The sequence below is a fragment of the Chenopodium album genome, chromosome 6, assembly GCF_948465745.1.
Source record: "Chenopodium album chromosome 6, dcCheAlbu1.1, whole genome shotgun sequence".
NCBI lineage: Eukaryota > Viridiplantae > Streptophyta > Magnoliopsida > Caryophyllales > Amaranthaceae > Chenopodium > Chenopodium album.
Window position 1 is genome coordinate 76,000,163 of NC_137839.1, and position 20,110 is coordinate 76,020,272.

The following is a 20,110-nucleotide window of genomic DNA, read 5'->3' on the forward strand; positions in this document are numbered from 1 at the left end:
CATTCAATTTGCTTTTAAACGGCCAATTTACCGGTTTACAACCCGATTTACCGGTTTACAATGGCCAATTTAATTAACTTGCACCGAACCCTACTTGAACCGAAATTGACCCAAACCCGTTTTAACCCGTCAAAACCCGATTTTTACCCTACTTGTTACTAACCTGACCTGAATTCAACCCGACCCGTTCCTAACCCGACCCGAATTTCACCAAACATGTTACAAATCTGACCCGAAATCAACCCGACTTGTTATTAACCAGACCCAAATTCAACCTGACTTGTTATTGACCCAACCCGAATTTTACTATACCTATTACTTACCCAACCCAAAAATTTATTTCAATCTGTTACTAACTCGACTCGAAATTAACACGACTTGTTATTGACCCAACCTAAATTCAACCCAAATTATTCCTGACCCGATTTCAAATCATCTTAACTGCAATTTAGACCACCTTATTATTGTTGATCAAAGCATTTTGTCTAGGGAGACCAAGTCAGTCCAGGCCAGCAAAAGAAAGGAGCATCATCCTCAAATTTAAGAGTTAAATATAGTATATATTTGTTGTATGGTCATAGGAGATAATTTTCTTCCTAAATTATAGACTGTACAATTCCCTAGTATATTTCCATATATATTATAGTCAAAGGAAATAATTAGCTTGATAAAAATGATAATTATCTATTTATAGTTAGTTGAACCCGAATATGACCTGAATTGGAAATGATCCGACCTGATTGTAACCTGCAAATTATTGACTTGAACATAACCCGACTTGAATCCGGGAATGACCCGACTTGAAATTGACCCAACCTGATTATAACCCGCAAATTATTGACTTGAACCGAACCCGACTTAAACCAAAGAATGACCTGACTTGAAAATGACCCGACTTGATTATAATCCGCAAATTATTGACTTGAACCGAACCCGACTCAATCCCGAGAATGACCCGACCTGACCTGATTCTAACCTGCAAATTATTGACTTGAACCGAACCCGACTCGAACTCGAGAATTACCCTAACCCGATTAAACCCGTGAAAACCCGAATTAAACCCGACCTATTGTTCACCCGACCCAACCTAAACCCGATAAGAAGCATGACTCGACGTGACCCTACTTAAGCATGACCCAACCCAAACCCGATCTGCATAGGTTATGGAATTAATCTGAATTGACCCGACCTGAGTTGACCCGACCCACTCTTACCCAATCCAAACCCGACCTGTCACCTGAATTGACAGCTCTAGTTGTCATCTTAACAATACTCGATCGCTAAAAGCCATTTGCCGCTACTGCTACTTTTTCCAGACGAGACCTTTATAATATTAGAAAAATCGTTAATGTTGTGATTATGATCTAGCTAGGTCCACAACAAGCGTACTCACAGCCGCATCCATCGCAAAATAAATTTACTCGTCATGAACCATATACAGTTCTTTAGAAGATGTTACTTTACTAAAAGAAGTGGGAAAATAAAATTAGTTTGGTGCCCACTTATAAGTCCAAGTTATTTACATTTTCCAATATGAACATAGATATACTAATTAATTGGTCCAAGAACCTTCTAAATAATGGCACAATATTATATAGATGTACAATTTTTTTTTTTTAATCAATCTTGGAATTCCAAATAATTTGTTCAACAAACAGAACCACCCTATTTGGAATTAAGCTAGCTTGCCAACTTTTTGACCAAAAGTTCAAGTTTTCTTCCAAAATAAGCCTTCGGAATTAGTCATCCCAATTAGTCACCCCACTAAAGTTTTTCATTAAGGGCTTGTTCATATTTACTGAACTAAGCTTAACTGAATTGAACTGAACTGAACTGATTGAAACTGAACTGAACTGAACTGATTGGAACTGAACTGAACTGAACTAAGCTGAAATGAATATTTTATGAAAGAGGGAAATTAAGAGTTGAACTGAACTGAACTGATTGGAGCTGAACTGAACTGAACTGAACTGAACTAAACTGATTGGAGCTGAACTGAATTGAAAATAAGTAAATATGAACAGGCCCTAAGTTGTAAAACCCTAATAGTCAACTTTTTTCTTACTATCATTGTCAATTGATGAATACAAACAGATAATCTAAAATAACGTACAAAAGTTCATAAACTAGGCTAAAAAGACTTGAGGTCTCTCCTTTTTCGAAACCCGGAGCTTCTGCGTTATTGAAGCTTAGAAACGACCTTATGTGTTAATAAAGCTAAGAAATGACATTATGTGTTAATGAGGCTTAAAAGTGACTGACGCTTAAGGAATTCTTATTTGCGACATGTTTTTTTTATTAACAAAGCTCGAGTCATTTTCATGCTACATAGTTCAAAAATAATAACTATAAAAAGTTATACGGATTATATACACATACACCGAAAAAAATAAATAAAACATACATCAATGTTTACTGAATCATAATACGTTATACGTACTTAAAAAGGGGGGATATAATGAGGAATTTTCCTTGCCATACTTTTCATTTACTGAGGTCCAAGCCTCAAAAGTTTACCACAATGATGAAGAAGTACAATAACTAATTAAAGTCGTCCTAAATAATCCTAACACTTACCATTATGAACAAAGCTTTGGGAGATGTTTAACATTATGTACACAACACACTTTTGGTGTTGTCATTACATTTGTGACATAATGACTTTGTAACTTACCAAAAATATTTTCTAATTCTACAACTGTCCATCCCATTTCTTGTAGATGCACTCTAAACTCCTCCTTCTTGGCTAACTCTTTGACAAGAACTTCATCCCTAGTTGTGAACGATTTCGCTTCATGACCCCTACAACTCAAATTCCTAAATACTTTGAGGTGATTAGTGTCCTTGATTGAGCGTTTTAGTGTAGGATTTTGATGTATTACGGCTTGTACTATTGCTAACAACGGAAAACTAGTGTTTCTAGACAGCCGGTTTAGTACTTGTGGCGAAAGCTTGTTGTAGTTCAATGCTGCACATATTTGAGTTTTTTGTTCTTCATTGAGTTTTGGATGAGCCTACAAACATAAGTAGCATAAAAGAGTAAGGCCCTGTTCTTTTCACCTTAAAAAAATAATATTAAGTAAAAATAATTTCAGTTCAATAAAAATAAATTCAGTTCAGTAAAATTAATTTTAGTTCAGTAAAAATAATTTCACTTCAGTAAAAATAAGTTCAGTTCAGTAAAATTTAGTTTTCTTAAAGAAGAATTATAATAGAAAAGCAGTAAAAATAATTTAAGTTCAGTAAAAATAATTTAAGTTCAGTAAAAATAATTTCAGTTCAGTAAAATTAAGTTCAGTTCAGTAAAAATAGTTTCAGTTCAGCAAAATTAAGGTGAATCAAACAGGGCCTAAGTACTAATAAAAAAAAAGTACTGAGCCATAATAAGTTATTTTGTACAATAACAACTTATTTTTGTAATTTCAAATAAAAATATTTCTATTACTTAAAATGGATGGTTACCTCAAGAAAGATTTCAATAGCTTGGTATATCTTGTCACAAGAGTCACGAGCAGAATCTGGGATTACCATGGTAAGTGCAACAAACATGGAGGGTTTCAATCGATGATCCGGTGCAATTTCGCTAGCATATGAATCCACCAATCGCGCTACTCTTTTCAATGGATATGAGCAAAGCTTATGATGACTTATGTTCCCATCCAAAAGAAAATTCTTCAAAAATCTTAGTACAATGTTCACATTGTACATAGTATATTTCTTTGTTTTTCTTAGAGGAAATGGAAGAAGTAAATCATCCAATGTCGCTTGATCAAGTTGCAAACCAATTAAAATCTCGAGTTTACTCTTGTAGGGTTGTGTTAGCTTCAAATTTGAAGCAATCCTCAAGGTCTCAAACAATCCCTTGATTGAAATAATCCTCTTATCAAGGAGAGAAAGTAGGTTGATTAATTTTTCGACGATTGTAGCCCTTACAACTATATTTGTAACACCAAGAACTCTCACTCTTTGATAGTAGAAAATAAACTTGCTTATTGTAACATGATCGAATTTCTCTAACACCATTTTCTTTACCAATAACTCAATCAAATCAATAGTGAGAGTTGTTGTAAGATCCTCGAACCACCAAAACATACGAAAATAGCCACTTTTATTACTTATTAGAGTGCTCTTAGAATCACATGAGGATCGAAAACTCGAGCACTTAGAAGAATAAGAGGAAGGTGTTGTTAAACAACGCGATGCAAGCCTCTCAACAACCTCACCTACTAACCTTCGAACCGAAGAAACTGGATTGATATCGATCAATAAACGTTGACCGTCGGTCAATGCTAGTAAGAGCTCGGACCAATCCCATAAATCGACTCCATCGAGAAATTTCTCGGTTCGATCCATCAAACTAGGCCTTCCAAACACAACCTTGTTTATTTCTAAGTATCTAGCTACATGGTATAGAAACAATACGTTCGAATGAGTTATGTCGATGACACCATTGTTGTAGAAGAACCTTGTGATAAGCTCAAAGCCGGTCGGTCCACCCGGAAAGTCTTGGAATATTACTTTCATCTCCTTGCCACCATTTTTGCACCTTTTCTCAAATATATTGCTCAACTTACTAGAAAATTGAGCATAAATTTCCTGCCAAAAAAAAAAAAAAAAAGAAAGTTAATACACCACAAAATTGTAATACAATGTACCAACTATGTAGTAAATGCATTAAAAACATAGGTTATAACTATATTTTATACGTAGTAATAACATGCAAATATAATGTAATATGATCAAGAAAAATTACCTTGTTCACCCAAAAAATATGTTGGCCATTGACATCTACTTGAAGGTCACAATTAATTTCCATAATGATGTTTGAAAACAAGTAATTAAACAAAATTATGTCTAAATTTATAATTATTTATGGTGATTAAGGATGAAGATGTGAAAGGCAACAACATAGAAATATAGAATAGGGTGGAACTGAAAAAGAAAGAGAAGCTTCTTTGTATAATTTTAATTTGTGGAATTTTGTGTTATTTGCACTAATTTCAACTTTTCAAGTTTAGAGACAAAACATAAAACAAAGAGAAGCAAAAAAACATGTCTTACATTAGACTAATAAATTTATTTAGTTGATAAAAGTTGACCATCCCAGAAAAAACCAACCACTTGTGGACAAAATTGTCATCTATTTTATTTTCATTGTTCCTTGAAATAAGATTCGCTTTTTTCTAATTTTATACAAAGTACAAGTAATTAAAAAAACATATTCTTGGGTATGTTATTTTTTAATATCTTTTTGTTTTTGACAAATATGTTAATTAACTGATTGCTAATTGTTTATAAGCACTAATGTCCGTTAATTATAAAGGTATAAATCCTGTTATGGTGTCTTTTTGAGATGGTAGGTCCGTAATGTATGAACTAAAGCTGACAAAAGTTGATTATCAATTAATCTTGTCAATTGATTGCATTTTTTGGTAAGTATTTGAGGTTCTAGTTGGTGTATGTTTTCCCACCTGAGGCGTGTCGTGTTTTTCTACATGTTTGAAATTGCGATTATTGATTATGTTTATGATGTTACCTAGCTAAATCAATAATTTTAACAAAGACAATATGTGTCGGAAACAAAATTGTACAAGTAATAGTTAAATTATCAAGTAGCTTGACAAAAATCGAAGTGTTTTATACTCTCAACAAATACTATCATGTTAATTACTTTGGACGTAATTTTACATTCTCTTATATTTTCAATTTAATATGGCAAATGTGACAGGACTTTATATTACACTTGTTTAAAAGATGCAAGGACATTATTCATATTAATGCAATAGCCCTATCTTTCGTTTGAATTACAATATTGGTAAGATGGTTACTCCTTTTGCCCTTTTGGTCATGATTAGCTACTCACTTAATAATTAAAATTAAAATTCCATTTAATATTGAACAAATTTAAAATAATTCAACACTATAATTCAACACAAATCTAGACAAATGTATGATCATTAAAAATTATGATCTATTAAAGAATAAACTTCTCAAGTGTCACCACATGTAAGTGTCCCACATTGGTTGGAGAAGAGAGAATTAAACACTTTATAAGGCTAATGGGCTACTCCTCCTATTGCCATATGGTTTTGGGATGGAAACTCCTTGAACTTGTGAAGTGGACTTTCTCTCTTGGTCCAGACCCGCGTTTAATATGATCAAGCATGATATTTCGCCTGCCTATTGTATAAGAAAACACATCAAGTGTGAACAAAAATAATTATAACGAAGTCTCTATCCAATTATTCCAATAGTCTTTATCCTTTCGCCCCACGTTGCCGGTATGCAAGCAACACTTTTAGGCGCCAATTATGGCATCAATTGGTATAAAGACGCTTCTAATATACTACGTATTTTTTAGTTTCTTACATGTAATTTTAAGAAGTATCTACCTCATTTTTTATATCTTGTGGAGTCGTGGAAAAAGCTTGTTAAGAAGATAATGGGTAGATATTATTTTATACACCCGGGTGTACCGTATAATCATGATTATTTGCTCTCATTTTTATGTTAGTTTTTCATTTTATCATCAAATAAAAGCAAAAACTAACCTTGGGGTTAATTGGGTGTACGATACACCTGAGTGTATATAACAATCTCTCGATAATGGGACAAGGGAGTCAAAAAAATCTCACTTTTTAACTTGTGGGAAAAACTTGTTGAATACATGCCACGAAAAAGGGTAATTATTAATAAACTCTCCCATGCCCAAAGTGGGAAACTGAAATGAACAATTTAAATCATTCCATTTATATGTGATTACCTAGAAAATTGGAAAAAGTATTCTGCTTACCAATCTAGTATAGAAATAGTTAGTTAAATAATTTTTTTTTTCATATTCTATCTCACCTTATGGTACTATGATAGAGTTTTGACTAAAGTAAAGACCACTTTTGACCACATTATTCAGCTAAACTTGTAAAAAATTTATCATGGATGTCAGCTTGCTTTGTCGGTAATACTTTTGGAGTTGTTTTAAAATATAAGATCGAATCTTGTCTATATACTTCGTAATTAAATTGACCTTTTTGGGTCTATCGATTTTACATATTGGACTACTCTTTATGAGCATCAAAACATCGAAGAGATACATACAATTACATGAAAATTGATTAAAAATGTAGGAGAATAATTATGCAAGACAAGTAAGTACATTGAAGCAACCGTTGACAATCAAATTGATTGTCAACATTCATATTACAACTAAGCTTTCCCTCTCCCAAACAGCGTAATCGTTTCCTGAAGTAGCAATCTTAAAATTTGATGGAACTAGGTCACCAACTTCAAATCTTGAACCAGTCTTAACAATAATCTTTTCATCAACCATGGCAACGTAGAGGTCGGAATCCGAGGCCAATATAATCACTCTACTTGATTCACATATACCATTCCTTACCCTGATTGCAGCCAACTTAACGATTTCTTCCTTTAGTCCCCATTCGAAAAAATGATCATAGAACTGTAAAATCACAAAATATAACTTACGGTTAGTCTTAAAGATACTTACAACAATGTAACATAATTCGAAAAAGGAGTGAGGGATAGCTCAAGTAGTTACAGCTTCTCTCCCAGTTTTAAGAGATTCAGGGATCAATTCTCATCAATCCATGCCCTTGTGGCTCTCTATATACCAAAAAAATATAATTTGAAAAAGAACGTTACAAAACTAGTGATCATACTTACAATTGATGGAATACCGGGATGAGTAAGAATATAAGCATATCCTTGCATAACTTTATCAGATGGGAAAGGCCACAAATTTTGAGTAGAACCAGTGTCATGGTTATCAATGAAGGTAACAGCATGTCTTGGTGAAACTCCAATCATTCCACTCGGTCGCCCACTCGAGTCCTTCATTCGCCACCACTCGTCCAGGACTGCAGCCTGCAATATACCTTTGGTAGTAAAATCGAACGCAGTAACAACACCTCCACCAGCATTTTCAACCCATGTAACCAGCTCATTTCTATGTGCATCCTGATTATACGCCGGCTTACCATCTTGAGTAGAAATCGAGTTCCAAAGTTCTCCTACAACAAAGTCTGGTTTAGTTTGCTTAACATATATCTTGGTTATATTAGGTGCATAACCTCTCACAAAATCAAACCTCCATCCACTGAAACCAATCTCGGTTTTCAACCAATTCATCCAATCTGACAGCTCTTTCTGTACTCGTAAATTCAGATGATCAATATCAGGAGCAGCAGGATAACCATCTCCGGTATCTAGGTGGCCAGTGCCATCTGAATATTCAATATCATCCCTACAAATGGCCCAAGGACCCCAATCTAGGCGATCATCCGGAGTTCCTCCCTCGAATATACAATATATCCCTCTTGCATCTTTGTAGTCTGCACACCTATGGTTTATCACTATATCAGCAATAGCTTTTATTCCCTTTTGGCGAAAAGCTTTGATCAATGTCTTCAGCTGAAGCTCGTTTCCGTATTGAGAAGCATCAAGATCATACAATCTTCCTGGCAAATACCCTGCAATTCAAAGAGATGAATTATAAAACATAACTGATCGAATTCTGTCATAACAAACTTGTTACAGAAATATATATATATAAAGAACAGGTAAATTCAAGTTTCTCTCTAAGATAAATCTGTGAATAACTGAATATATCTCCTCTCACAACCTAATCATTTTCTTTTATTTTTTTAAGGATAAAAGTAAAATAATAAAGTGACACAGAATTCAATACATAAAGTTGTGAGAGGAGATAAAATAGAATGTATGATAAAAGGCGTTACCCTGAGGAGCAACCGAGTGGCTAGGTGGAGGAAGCCAAATATGTGTGACACCAGCTCTAGCAAGATCATCAATGGAGTTCAAGAGAGAGTTGTACAATCCTCCTTGTTTATTACATGACTCCCAATTGAATCCCTATTCAAGAGATATTTTTGTGTTAATGATATTATCTTAGAAATCGCGAATATTAGCCAAACATATTCATTGACATAAAAACAAATATCATGATCGGACAAAGACATACCTGGAACAGCAACGTCGGAGTAGGAGCGACAAGAAGAGGCGAAATGCCAAGAAGAAGACAGCAAAGAGAAACAAGAGGTAAGAACTTCATCTTCGCTTCAACAATTATGATTGGTACCAAAACTCATCTATCCTTTAAGAAGCCATAAACCAATCATTATTGAATTATAAAATAATAAAAATCAAGTTGTTAAAAAGTCTTCGTTGTCTTGAAAGTCAAGCTAAGAACAAGTCGTTTATTGGCCTTGTTAAATTCTAATTCACCTATCTTGAACTTTATCAAGACTGGTAGAAAACTATACATCTTTTTATACTTATGGTCAATTGCAATCGACTTGGTCGTGTACAACGGTTGCACAAGATATTTTAATTTCATTGAATTTCAGAGAGGTTGACACTGAGTACTAATTTTTGGACTTCATTAATGGACTGAATTGCTCAATAATTTTAACATAATACACGTAAAACTATGCGCGGAATGCTAAAAAATGGTGCACAAGCTCATATACTGGCCAGAAATTCAAGATGAGTCCAATGAAATTTGATTTCCACACATTCAAGTACATCAAAGACATTTCAGAGACATGCTCAAAGGCAAGTCTGTAAAAACCCTAGTAATCATCTGAAACAGTAATGAACCAAATATCATTCATATCAAATGGGTATGAGGCGGATTATCGAAGAAACCCCCCTGCTTTGACTTGCCGATAACTGAGCAACTACCAGTCAGTTCCTTGCCTATCACAGGACCTGAATCCTCTACCTGACAAGGAAAAACGAATGTGCAAGCGATCCAGCACAAGCAGCATATTCCTTGCTCATTGGGACTCAACGATCCGGCAAAAAAAGCAAAGACGGCTGAAAATCCCCTTATTATTCACCATGTTTCAGGCATATTCCTAAGCTCATTTTCCTCACAACTTCTCTTGATCCAGCACAAGCAGCAAATTCCTGTCCACTCTCTCCCGCGATCGAGCGATCTCTCAAGCAATTGTCTTAAACCAATCAGTAACCATTGATCTGAGGTCTTGGTGAACTGGTAAGCCTTGAAAAGGGCACCTGTGAACGAACAGGGAGCCCCTTTTGAGCAGGAAGTCCTCTTTGACCAGATAATTGATCAACAGGCTTGGGACCTGACACTGATCTTGAAAAAGCTTGTGCAAGATCAACAGCAGAAACAGCCTTTCCAAAACGCAGTCCAGAATTGTCAGTGTCACTAGGCTTAGGCTGTTCAACAGGCTTGCGCCAAGTCTCTGGTGAAGGTTGCCTCTCCTGCTGATGCTTCTCGGTGTCTCGGCCACTTCTCCAGTTTTCATTACGCCAATTCTTTCTTTGCACATCAGCTCTCTGAATATCTCCTCTTTGGTCTCTCTTCTCATGGCCTCTTCCAGTCCTCTGATCAATGGAAAGATTATCGATCCTTTCACCCTGGCGTGAGGTATTACCATATGCAGGAGCTGCTACTTCAGCACGAGGGGAATCATTTTTAATCCTACACAAATAATCAATAATCCATACAAGTAAGCACGTAGAACTGATAGATACTCTAGTAGTTTAGTACTTAATGTACAGTTGAGAAAAATCCTTCAGCGTTTTAGATATAATACACAGATGAAATCAATTTTGTGGTTGATATAATGGGAAGAGTAATATCCTTACCGGCTTGGACCTTGCGCTTCATCATGGCTGTTGACAACATCATGAACACCACGCTCCTTCAAAATCTGGCCACATAAAAATAGTTTTTAGGACAAAAACAAATAACTAAACCCCCCCACCCCAAAAGAAAAAAATATTCATCCCTAAAGACCCTGGTATTTCCTTTTACTGCTTCAAATGCACCACAACCTCTTAACTGCAAGCCCCACACTCTGAAGCAAAAGAAAGCTTTCTATATCCTTCAGAAAAAGGTAACAGGCTTTTCACCTTTCCCTTGTATTTCAATGTTTTCAGTCCGCCATTCATTCTGAGTAGCAAACTAGTCCTTAATTTCAACCTCTAAACTACAGTCTCTAGCACTCGAAATTTGCATCAGTTCAACTCATGACTCATGAGGCTCCAAGCCAATTGCTGTCCATTGAACCATGTCAAAGAAGTAAATCCGAACATTTAGAGTTTTGGACACTAGTTGGACAGGACAATCCTAGGTGAGTCTGAGTATTACAACACAAGTATATACAGAAAAAATAAAGGCTCACACAAGATAATCTTGAATTTGAACATTTACCATTTCCCTTGGCCGAGCACCACCAAACACCGCCTTCCTGCATTAATGCAAACGGATAATTAACTCTAAAGCCAGTTTTATCAGGATTCAGGAAATCACAACTCGGCACAACATATTAATCCCACATAACAAATATTTTAGTCTTAAAAACAAAGATCATTTATTATAGACCAGAATACAGCCTTATAAGGAGGACAAAGTACATGTTGAGAATTAATTGAAGAAACTATGTAATGGTAGAAAATGAATCAGCAGAAAATTTCTATTGTAAGGAAACCATGGGGTGATGGGACTATGGGAGTTTGTGAGTATGCAAAATATCAGTAAGAACACTAACAAAGTACCTTCCTGTCACCATAAAACAGTAACTAAATAAGTCTACATTACATTGTTAATCTGTAACCTTGCCCTTCAAAATTAACCTCAACCCCACCACAATACCTCATATCCTGAAATTCCTGATCATAACTTAAGGAAGGATTTGATGCACAGTCTGCCCCTCCAATAACTTAGAGTTTGTTTCCAATAGAAAATTGACTGAAGCAAAATGCCTACTACTTCACAATAAACACAAAGAATAGACGGAACCGTTTTAATTAAGGAAATTACTATAATGCTAACGAGTATTAAACATTTCAGGTTCACATCTTCCCCTACCTTTGATCATCCACATACCCAATCTCCACCATATTCTATATTTTTGTTGCCACAGAAAAGCCTACCAATACCAATTTGAGTGACAAACAATTTAAGACTACCGTTAAAATGACCTTGTCCAGAATTCCACACAATTAACAAATTTAACAGAGCTGAATAGAAAGCTAAGTTATGACATGATAATGACCAAAGAGAAAAAACAGAACAAAAAAAAAAAAAAAAAAAAAAAAAATGCTACCAAAGAAAGGAATTGGTAGCAGAAAGGAGAGCTCCACACACGAGCAAAAGGGCGATTTTTATCTTTTCTCAAACAAGGAGAAAGAGCAGTGCAACACATCAGGACATCTTCTCAATCATTTGAGATGCAGACAATTGATAAATCCGTGCATATGTTCATATCAGATAGGGCAGCAAGAACATACAGAATTAGCCTTCTCTAAAAGTCCTGTGGTAGCTTGGGGTGCAATTTGTAAATCTACTAAATAACTCCCAAACCATGCTCGGTTTTTAAAATTTATAGTAAGTGAAATTCAAATATAGAAGTTTCTAGAAAAATGAGCACAACAATAAATAATGAAACAATAAAGTTCCTAGACAAATTAATAATTCTTTCAAAAAAAATAAGGCAAATTAATATTTATGTAAAAATCTAAATCAAATTTTTTTTTAAAAAAAAAAAATTGAGAGAGAAAAGAATAAAGTAGAGTTTAGGAGAGAAAATTCCCTCCAAAAATACTCTACTTGAGTATAGGTCATACATTTCTTAGAGAGGTTAAGGTGTGAAAATACTGAGAAATAATGTCAACTGAAACATTGTTTGCCTAGGGAAACATGTTTGGAATGTGCAAACAAGGATGAGAACATGTGACTAGGCGGATGCACCATAATGCAGCTTACAGTTGCAGCTGGGTCTGAAAATCAAGTTATGAAAGGCATAGTGAAAAAATGGCATTGCTGATGCCACATGGCTTCGTGAATCTTCTCGGCAGTATTACTCTTACTTCAGACTATAAATTAAAAAAAATGGCCAGGAAGAAATGCTTAACTGGCCAATTTAGGTTTGGGAATGCCACAATGAACCTAAGAACTTAACTGCAGGTTAATAAGAGGCTACTAATTTTATTAAAAAAAAATGAATGTGGCTACTAATTTTATTAAAAATAAATGAACGTTATAACTCATGATCATATGTTTTATTTATTTGTTCTTTTACAAAATAACAAAAAATAAAGAAAATAAATGATGGCTATATACAGATAAAAATAAGCATTCTATTTAAAACCTCCAAACACAAGTACCACAGATACCTCCTTACAAGAATCAGAAACCACTTCCCACCCTACCTCACCCTCCTCTTATAGAAAGGTTAAGGAGAAGGAACTTTGGCTTAATCTACCAGAAACATAAAAGCACTTGTATGCATTATATAGAAAACACAAAGACTCACTTAAAATGAATCATCAAACTTGATCAAAAAATTCAAATCACATGCTATAAGCAATAACCCACAGAACCCCACCCTCCCTCCAATACCCTAAAAAAATGCTCAATTTATAAAAAAGCAGAACAAAGTAGGGTAAAAAAAATATGTCAGGCTACCACAAATCAGAAGCAACAGGGCAAGCTGCCTATGTCAAAGTAAAGAGATTCACTAGAAATTACAAAATATAGATTGGACTTAAAGCAAATGGTTTAATAATCAAAAGAAGGATGCAGGTAGAAATGAGCTTCCTGAAGCATCCAAGCAAGGAACTTACCTTTCTCTTTGAGTATTTCCCACTACATTGTCAGCTGGCTGTGAACGTGGCTTTAAGTTCAACTTTGGACGCTCCACAACCTGATGCCCAGCTGCTTCATTGCCACTTACTCCAGGTTTCCCCTGGTTTGCTTCACTACTACTTGGTCTAGGTTTCACATGACTTGCATTGCTATGGATTCTGTCTGAGTGACCAGTATCAATTGGCTGTTGAAAACCCTTCATAAAAACAGGAAGATGGACACAACAATTACCATAAGCATTCATAATAGAGAACATACAGCCTAGATATCTGACAATTATCAAATTATCATATTAATCATACCTGCCTATAGTCAACAGAAGATGGCTCTTGGACATCCAAAGGCTTGGTTCTTGGCAGTAGTTTCAACTTAGGCCTTTCAGACACTTCTGGAGGCTGCTGCAACAGAGGACCTCCATACTTTCCATCAGGGTGAGCTGGTTGACCCTCGTTAGTAAACAGCACAGAATTCTGCACTGGAGAATGCACCCTCTCAACACCAGGCATCTCCTTAAAACCACCACGAATCCCGTCTTCTATTGCAAGACCCCTTTCAACCTGCCTCACCAATGTAGTGTCATTATATTCCCTTTCACAAGAAATGTTTACACCACCACCATAAGAGTCACTCTCCCTCCCATTCAAACTATTAGGCGAATCAGATGACCTAATGACTTCTACATCCACCTGATGTTGCACTGGCTTAGTCTGCCATCTCCCTGACGAAATCTGGTCTAGTGCACTTGCTTGTGCAAACTTAGAAACAGTACTCTGCCCACTCCACGAAGATGGCCCAGCATCAGACACAACACGAGTCTCTTTCTTAACACCCCACGCATTTGGCCGAGAACTCCCACCAGCACCTGAATGGCCTCCCTCAACAACCCTAGCCGAGTAAGAGCTCCCCCCAGATCCCCCCATATGAGGCACCACAGGCCCCAAACTCGGTTGCCCAGAAAACTTTCCAACATCAGCTCGATGGTCAGACCGAATCGAAACCCCAATACTACTATCATCATTCACAGTCCTACGAGGAGCAGAAGCACCCCCATCAAGCGGCTTCCTTTCATCCTCATCAAAATTTCTACCTATGTTAGCAGTACTAGTAAGAAAAGGGGTCTTATTATCATCCAAACTTCTAATCGAACCCGACGAGCTCGGGCGCAATCGATGGTCAGATCGAACCCCCATTGGGTTTCCCCATGAGCTTTGTCGATCAAACCCCGGTCGATCAGCCGGCCTCGCAATCCTGTTTTCATTCGCATAAGCAATATCAAGCTAGGGTTTTCAATCACAGATCCAATCCAATAAAAAAAACACAATAAAAAACATCCTTTTCCACACAAATTACAATCAAATAGCTAAAAAACAAAAATCAAATTGAAACCCAGATAGCTCAGATCTTAGGGCAAACGATTATCACATCAAAATCATAAATTTCTACAAATAAAATCAAAATCAAACTGAATCAATAAGAATAGAAGAACATACACGCCAGGTGCAGAAGGAAGAGGAAGGTCAGATGGGATAGAACCGCCATGAAAATCCTTGAGAGTCATGGTGCTTCCGCAAGTTTTCTTCTTCGACATTTTTTCACACACTTTCTCTCTCTCTCCCTCCAACTGAAATCAAAACCCTAAAAAATTTACAGAATCTGGGAAATGGAGGAGAGAGAGAAAGGGGAAAAGCGCGAAAAAGATTAATGAATGAATGAATGAAGGATTAGTGGAATCGATGAACCCAGAAAGGGGGAGGAGAGAGAAGAAGAAGAAGTGTGAGATTGATTCACGGGAGAAGAATTTGGTCATGTTGTTGGGCTATTTTTATTATTTAAATAAATTAACCATATTATTTAATTAATTGATTAATTAATTATTTTATTAAATTGAATCAATGATTAACAATTGTCTGATGAATGATGATCCTTTATCTATTATGCCATTTGGTGCTACTCTGATCCAACATCTGTGATATGTTCTAACTTATAAGAAACTAGAAAGTGACTCTCTAATTTAGTTTAGGGCAATTTTAAAACGACTTTTCATTTTAAATATTTATGTTGAGACACGAATTTGACTATTAATTTATTTAATTAATATATATAATTATATATGTTAGTAGAATTATAGGAAAAATTATATCATGGAATTATATGTATTATGACGAATTCAACAGTATATTATATAATAATATTTTTTTTTTATAATTAGTAATATAATTAAGTTAAAACCAATATGTTAATAGTAAAAAAAAAAAAATCAAACTTAAATAAACATGGAGGGAGTAATCAATTTTTGGATAGGATATTCGTATTCGGTACATTAAGTTGTTAAATGAATTGAGGCATAAATGGTTAGATAATACTCCCTTCATCCAAACATAATATTTACATATTCTATGTAATCCCCTTGTGTTTATTTAAATGCATCAGTTTGACTGATATATTTGTCAAGGTATAACTTTAACCATTAATATTTTCAATAGTATATTAGTCAAAATTATAACAAAATCATATTATGAAACTAACCATTATGACTAATCTAATGATATATTATGTAATAACATTTATTTATTTTGTAGAGTTGGAAAAATTAAGTGAATCATGGTATGTAAATAGTGCAAAAGTCAAAGTGATCCATTAAAAAAAAAAAAAAAAAAAAAAAAGAAGAAGAAGAAGAAGTAATTAAGAATGTTCACAAATAATCTTGTTGCTACTTAAAATGGAATATTTATTTACTTAATTCATGTGATCATTTGCCTCCTTCACTACCTTTCTTTCTCTTACTTTTCACTCCATGTCTCCACCTTACTAAATTCCTTAATTAATACACGTATCCAAACTTAATAAGAAGATTATTTGTAAGCAAATTATATTACAATAGCTAGTAAGCTAAAAATGACCTTAATTTAATTTATACTTCATTTATTCTCTTTTAGCTAAACATTTTGACTTTATATATTTCACGCATGCAAATACATAATTTCAATCATTTACACTCCGTATCTCTAATTATAAATATGTCATGATTCGAATTCAAAGTTTGAGTGGTTCAATGAGTAAACGTTTGATCTTGTTCTTTGTATCACCATCTTGAACGCTAAAACCATCTCCTTTTTTATATATGAAATGGCATACTCTTGCAGTGTTTATAACAAGATTCACAAATGTTTGCTGCTTTGAAGTCGCACTGAGTAACTCCATGTTGATTTTACTCCAAGCACTGTCAATTATATCTTTCATATGCTCCCTAGCTATCTCCTCTGTTACACCCGCGTCTACCATGTAACACATGATGGATGAATGTGCGTCACCCCTCTCAAGTTCCGCCTATTGAAAGAGAGAAATACAACATAAAGTCAATCTCGAATTTTTTCATATTACATAAATTTAAAGGTATGTACGTTTCAAAATAAAAATTCCACATTAGTACGTGTACAAAAATCAAAAAATTTCATCTAGCCTAGTAGTTGTTACGTTCTTGCTAGCTAGCTTTTTAGACTCATAAAATTCTGTAAGATACAATATAGTCTGGGTGCCTATTAAACATTAGTACGTGTTATGTTATAGGACCTTACAGATTGGCCTGAGCTTACAGCTCAGGCCGATCTGTAACAAAAATTTAGCTCAATTCTTGTACTTACAGCTGAAGTTCCTTGATCATTCAAGAGTCGAATGATTAACGACGAGTAATATATGAGATCTTGACTGTCATCCCACTTATCATTGAGCTCCTTTGATGTACAATCAGCTGTGCAGAGAAGAGCAATAAGGGAAAGCAGAGGACCAGAGGAAGAGATCCATGCCGAATTTAGATAATCGTCGAGTGATGGTATATATCGCTTCTTGTACCACCAAGCTTCCCTTAGCAGTGCTTTGCAAAAATCAGCCCACTAAAACAACGAAAACATGTCTGTTGATGAGAATTGAGAACTCAGGTTTTTTTTATATGCAGTAGCAATCAAAAATAGTGCAGAAAACTTACGCTGGATTTTAAGAAAGGCGATATGTTGTTCCAGCCTTTAGCTTTTTGGATATCAGTAGCAATTTCATTAGTAGTTGTTACTAGTGCCTTGAAGCAAATCTTCATGCACTCTGGAAGTTGTTCAACTTCTTCAAAATCCCATCTAAAATGTGATACATATATTAGAAATAGTAACGAACAGTGGCGGATCCAGAAAACATATTCAATGGGGTCAAATGCATTTGATAAATTTTAACGGGTCATTTGATTAAAAAAATTAAGTAATTTTTATAGGAAAAAAATAAAATTATATAAGTTTTTTTTTTTTATGTTCAAGTGGGGTCAAGGGACCCTACTTAGTTTTACTTGCATCCGCCACTGATAACGATTGATTTTTACGAGTAATAAACAAACTAAAAATGTCATCAAACATTGTTTAAAAATGGTTAAAATTGACTCGAAATATGTAAGAATTTAACCTTATGTACTAATGTTTATTATCTGATACAAATAGGTAAAAAGTTACGCGTTTTTAGCTAGCAATGATGATTTATGTAGCTACATCTACGTGTGTACGTACTAGCCTTTACGTAAGGCCGTGTCTTATAATAGGTTATTAGAGATACTTATAAACCAACCTCTCCACAATTCTGGTGAAACACTCTAGCTCTTCCAAAGAACCATATATATCATACGCATCATCAAGAACAAGTACAAAAGTCACAACTTTTGTAAGGCATTTTCTGAGAAGTGAATGTTGTGGTTGACAAGCGACTCCAACTGTCCATAAGAAACTCTCAACTAATCGATCTCGTGTGAAGCTGATGTTTTCTATTAGCCCAAGATTTTTCCACCACCTGAAAACACGGAAAAGATTAGGAGTCACTTAGAAAATACGATTTACAAATGTCAACATTAATGTTCCCACTGTCACTATTTTTGTCACACGACATTTAAAAATAGAGGGACTACACGCTAATATTATTATTATATCCTTACCGTGACATTTCTTTGAGATCTTCTAAGTGCATGGCTTGTACAATGTTGAAATTTAGCTTAGCCAATTCAAGTAATATTAGATTTTTATTATCTTTGAGTTCATAAACTCGAATTTGGCGGGTGACATCAAACCACAATACTTTCCTATGGCATGGAATTTCTGAGGCAAAAGCAACTTGTTTAGCAAGGTTAACATCCATGTCGAAATAATTGTCTGTGAGATACTTTTGGGAAAAAGCCTTAGCCTTTTCCATAAGCTCTTCACCGTCCACAGCTAGGAAACAAGCCTCATACAGCTCAAGGATGCCTCTAATGTCGAATTTTGAACTCGAGTTTTCCTTGAAGAAATCCACCTCACCAATGAAATCGACAAACATTTCTGAGAAATCAAACAATTCAGTATTATTAGTACTTTACTATCGATTTTTTAGTCTTAAGGTTTAGTATGCAAGGATTTCATCACCTTGTGAAACATTATATCCATGCTGCCGAAGAAGCCTAAAACTTAGTGAAGTACCTAAGATATTTTGTTCAAAACAAGCATTATTATTATTGTTGTTCAAATTAGAAACCATGGAATCAAGGGTGTCCATGATTTCCATGTGTAACGCGTTGGACAGACCGAGTTTCCTAATGGTTTCGACTATGTGTGGCTTCGACAACTCTGGTGCTTCACTCAACATATGCATAACCTTAACTTTAAGCTTCTCTGCTCGTTCTCTGTATTTTCTTTCCTGCATTAAAAAAAATTCTAGTTATAGTACTCTGCATTTTATTCTGGATTATGTAACAAAAAAAATAGTTAAACTTCTAAGTTAAAAGGCGATGAATTTTGACCCGAGGCATGTTATGTGACATTGACAGTCTAATAACTCGAACCTATATAATAAAAAAAATGAGTACTACAGCTATGTACGAAAATATAAGATCATCTAACTAAAACGCGAATATATATAGATTATATCATGTCTCACGTACTGTAAATTCACTTGTAAGGGATTGAACAAAATCATAGCTCCAGATGTTTGGCTTGTAATTAGCACTTCGTCGTTCATGTGTTATGCCACATGAATCCGATTTCATCTCATGATTTGGCTGGTTTAACTGGTTTTGGGTATAGTTTGTGTTGTTCATGTTGGCTTATTACTAGTAATGTAGATATTAATGTGATATGTTGTGTAACTTGATCTTGGACCTTAGAAACTGTGATATTTCTGGTTTATATAGGCAACAAAATTACGGAAATAATTATCTTCGGATTAAGGTATAAATACCAGAATTTGAAAATTCAAAATAAGGATTGTGTACACCACATATTTTATGCTACATACATGAGGAAAGGACACATTCTCATTTATGTTGTATGTCTGACCAGTGACCAGTGACCACAAGGTGTATACATCATGTTTGTAACGACGTGTAAATTTGCATGGAAATAGAAAGAGATTATTATAGTCCCTTTGTTATTAAAAGATTGGTTACATACTTAC

At 34.9% G+C, this 20,110-nt stretch overlaps 4 protein-coding genes across 4 annotated transcripts; all 4 read right to left on the reverse strand.

Annotated features, from left to right (window-relative positions):
* Positions 1 to 2,468: 2,468 nt before the first annotated feature.
* On the reverse strand, positions 2,469 to 4,975 carry LOC145635338 (BTB/POZ domain-containing protein At3g22104-like). Its single transcript, XM_081686617.1, has 3 exons — positions 4,754 to 4,975; positions 3,463 to 4,596; positions 2,469 to 3,014 (listed from the first exon to the last, which is right to left on the reverse strand). Exons 1-3 carry the CDS (start codon positions 4,814 to 4,816, stop codon positions 2,580 to 2,582), a joined length of 1,632 nt encoding a protein of 543 aa, XP_081542743.1. The 5' UTR covers positions 4,817 to 4,975; the 3' UTR covers positions 2,469 to 2,579.
* Positions 4,976 to 6,995: 2,020 nt separating this feature from the next.
* Positions 6,996 to 9,140, reverse strand: LOC145635339 (alpha-amylase-like). The gene is made up of 4 exons (XM_081686618.1): positions 8,999 to 9,140; positions 8,757 to 8,889; positions 7,684 to 8,489; positions 6,996 to 7,459 (listed from the first exon to the last, which is right to left on the reverse strand). The coding sequence occupies exons 1-4, from the start codon at positions 9,086 to 9,088 to the stop codon at positions 7,193 to 7,195; spliced, it is 1,296 nt and encodes a 431-aa protein (XP_081542744.1). The 5' UTR covers positions 9,089 to 9,140; the 3' UTR covers positions 6,996 to 7,192.
* Positions 9,141 to 9,473: 333 nt separating this feature from the next.
* On the reverse strand, positions 9,474 to 15,462 carry LOC145636360 (uncharacterized). The gene is made up of 6 exons (XM_081687901.1): positions 15,151 to 15,462; positions 13,963 to 14,908; positions 13,639 to 13,856; positions 11,225 to 11,261; positions 10,657 to 10,721; positions 9,474 to 10,489 (listed from the first exon to the last, which is right to left on the reverse strand). The coding sequence occupies exons 1-6, from the start codon at positions 15,246 to 15,248 to the stop codon at positions 10,003 to 10,005; spliced, it is 1,851 nt and encodes a 616-aa protein (XP_081544027.1). The 5' UTR covers positions 15,249 to 15,462; the 3' UTR covers positions 9,474 to 10,002.
* Positions 15,463 to 16,561: 1,099 nt separating this feature from the next.
* Positions 16,562 to 19,785, reverse strand: LOC145635340 (alpha-farnesene synthase-like). The gene is made up of 7 exons (XM_081686619.1): positions 19,599 to 19,785; positions 19,084 to 19,354; positions 18,621 to 18,999; positions 18,260 to 18,478; positions 17,643 to 17,784; positions 17,302 to 17,550; positions 16,562 to 16,987 (listed from the first exon to the last, which is right to left on the reverse strand). Exons 1-7 carry the CDS (start codon positions 19,752 to 19,754, stop codon positions 16,694 to 16,696), a joined length of 1,710 nt encoding a protein of 569 aa, XP_081542745.1. The 5' UTR covers positions 19,755 to 19,785; the 3' UTR covers positions 16,562 to 16,693.
* Positions 19,786 to 20,110: the final 325 nt, after the last annotated feature.

What these genes read in the sequence shown, in the direction of transcription:
- LOC145635340 (XM_081686619.1), bottom strand. Translation starts at nt 19,754, where the DNA reads ATGAACAACACAAACTATACCCAAAACCAGTTAAACCAGCCAAATCAT. An exon ending in CCCTTACAAGTGAATTTACA is followed by an intron (nt 19,355 to 19,598) that starts GTACGTGAGACA and finishes TTTTTAATGCAG; the next exon opens with GAAAGAAAATACAGAGAACG. An exon ending in CGCCTTTCTTAAAATCCAGC is followed by an intron (nt 17,551 to 17,642) that starts GTAAGTTTTCTG and finishes TCGTTGTTTTAG; the next exon opens with TGGGCTGATTTTTGCAAAGC.
- LOC145636360 (XM_081687901.1), bottom strand. Translation starts at nt 15,248, where the DNA reads ATGTCGAAGAAGAAAACTTGCGGAAGCACCATGACTCTCAAGGATTTT. An exon ending in CTTCCTTCTGCACCTGGCGT is followed by an intron (nt 14,909 to 15,150) that starts GTATGTTCTTCT and finishes GAATGAAAACAG; the next exon opens with GATTGCGAGGCCGGCTGATC. An exon ending in GGAAATACTCAAAGAGAAAG is followed by an intron (nt 11,262 to 13,638) that starts GTAAGTTCCTTG and finishes GCATTAATGCAG; the next exon opens with GAAGGCGGTGTTTGGTGGTG.
- LOC145635339 (XM_081686618.1), bottom strand. Translation starts at nt 9,088, where the DNA reads ATGAAGTTCTTACCTCTTGTTTCTCTTTGCTGTCTTCTTCTTGGCATT. An exon ending in CTCCGACGTTGCTGTTCCAG is followed by an intron (nt 8,890 to 8,998) that starts GTATGTCTTTGT and finishes TCTCTTGAATAG; the next exon opens with GGATTCAATTGGGAGTCATG. An exon ending in CCACTCGGTTGCTCCTCAGG is followed by an intron (nt 8,490 to 8,756) that starts GTAACGCCTTTT and finishes TTTGAATTGCAG; the next exon opens with GGTATTTGCCAGGAAGATTG.
- LOC145635338 (XM_081686617.1), bottom strand. Translation starts at nt 4,816, where the DNA reads ATGGAAATTAATTGTGACCTTCAAGTAGATGTCAATGGCCAACATATT. An exon ending in ATATTTTTTGGGTGAACAAG is followed by an intron (nt 4,597 to 4,753) that starts GTAATTTTTCTT and finishes TTTTTTTGGCAG; the next exon opens with GAAATTTATGCTCAATTTTC. An exon ending in CTATTGAAATCTTTCTTGAG is followed by an intron (nt 3,015 to 3,462) that starts GTAACCATCCAT and finishes TTATGTTTGTAG; the next exon opens with GCTCATCCAAAACTCAATGA.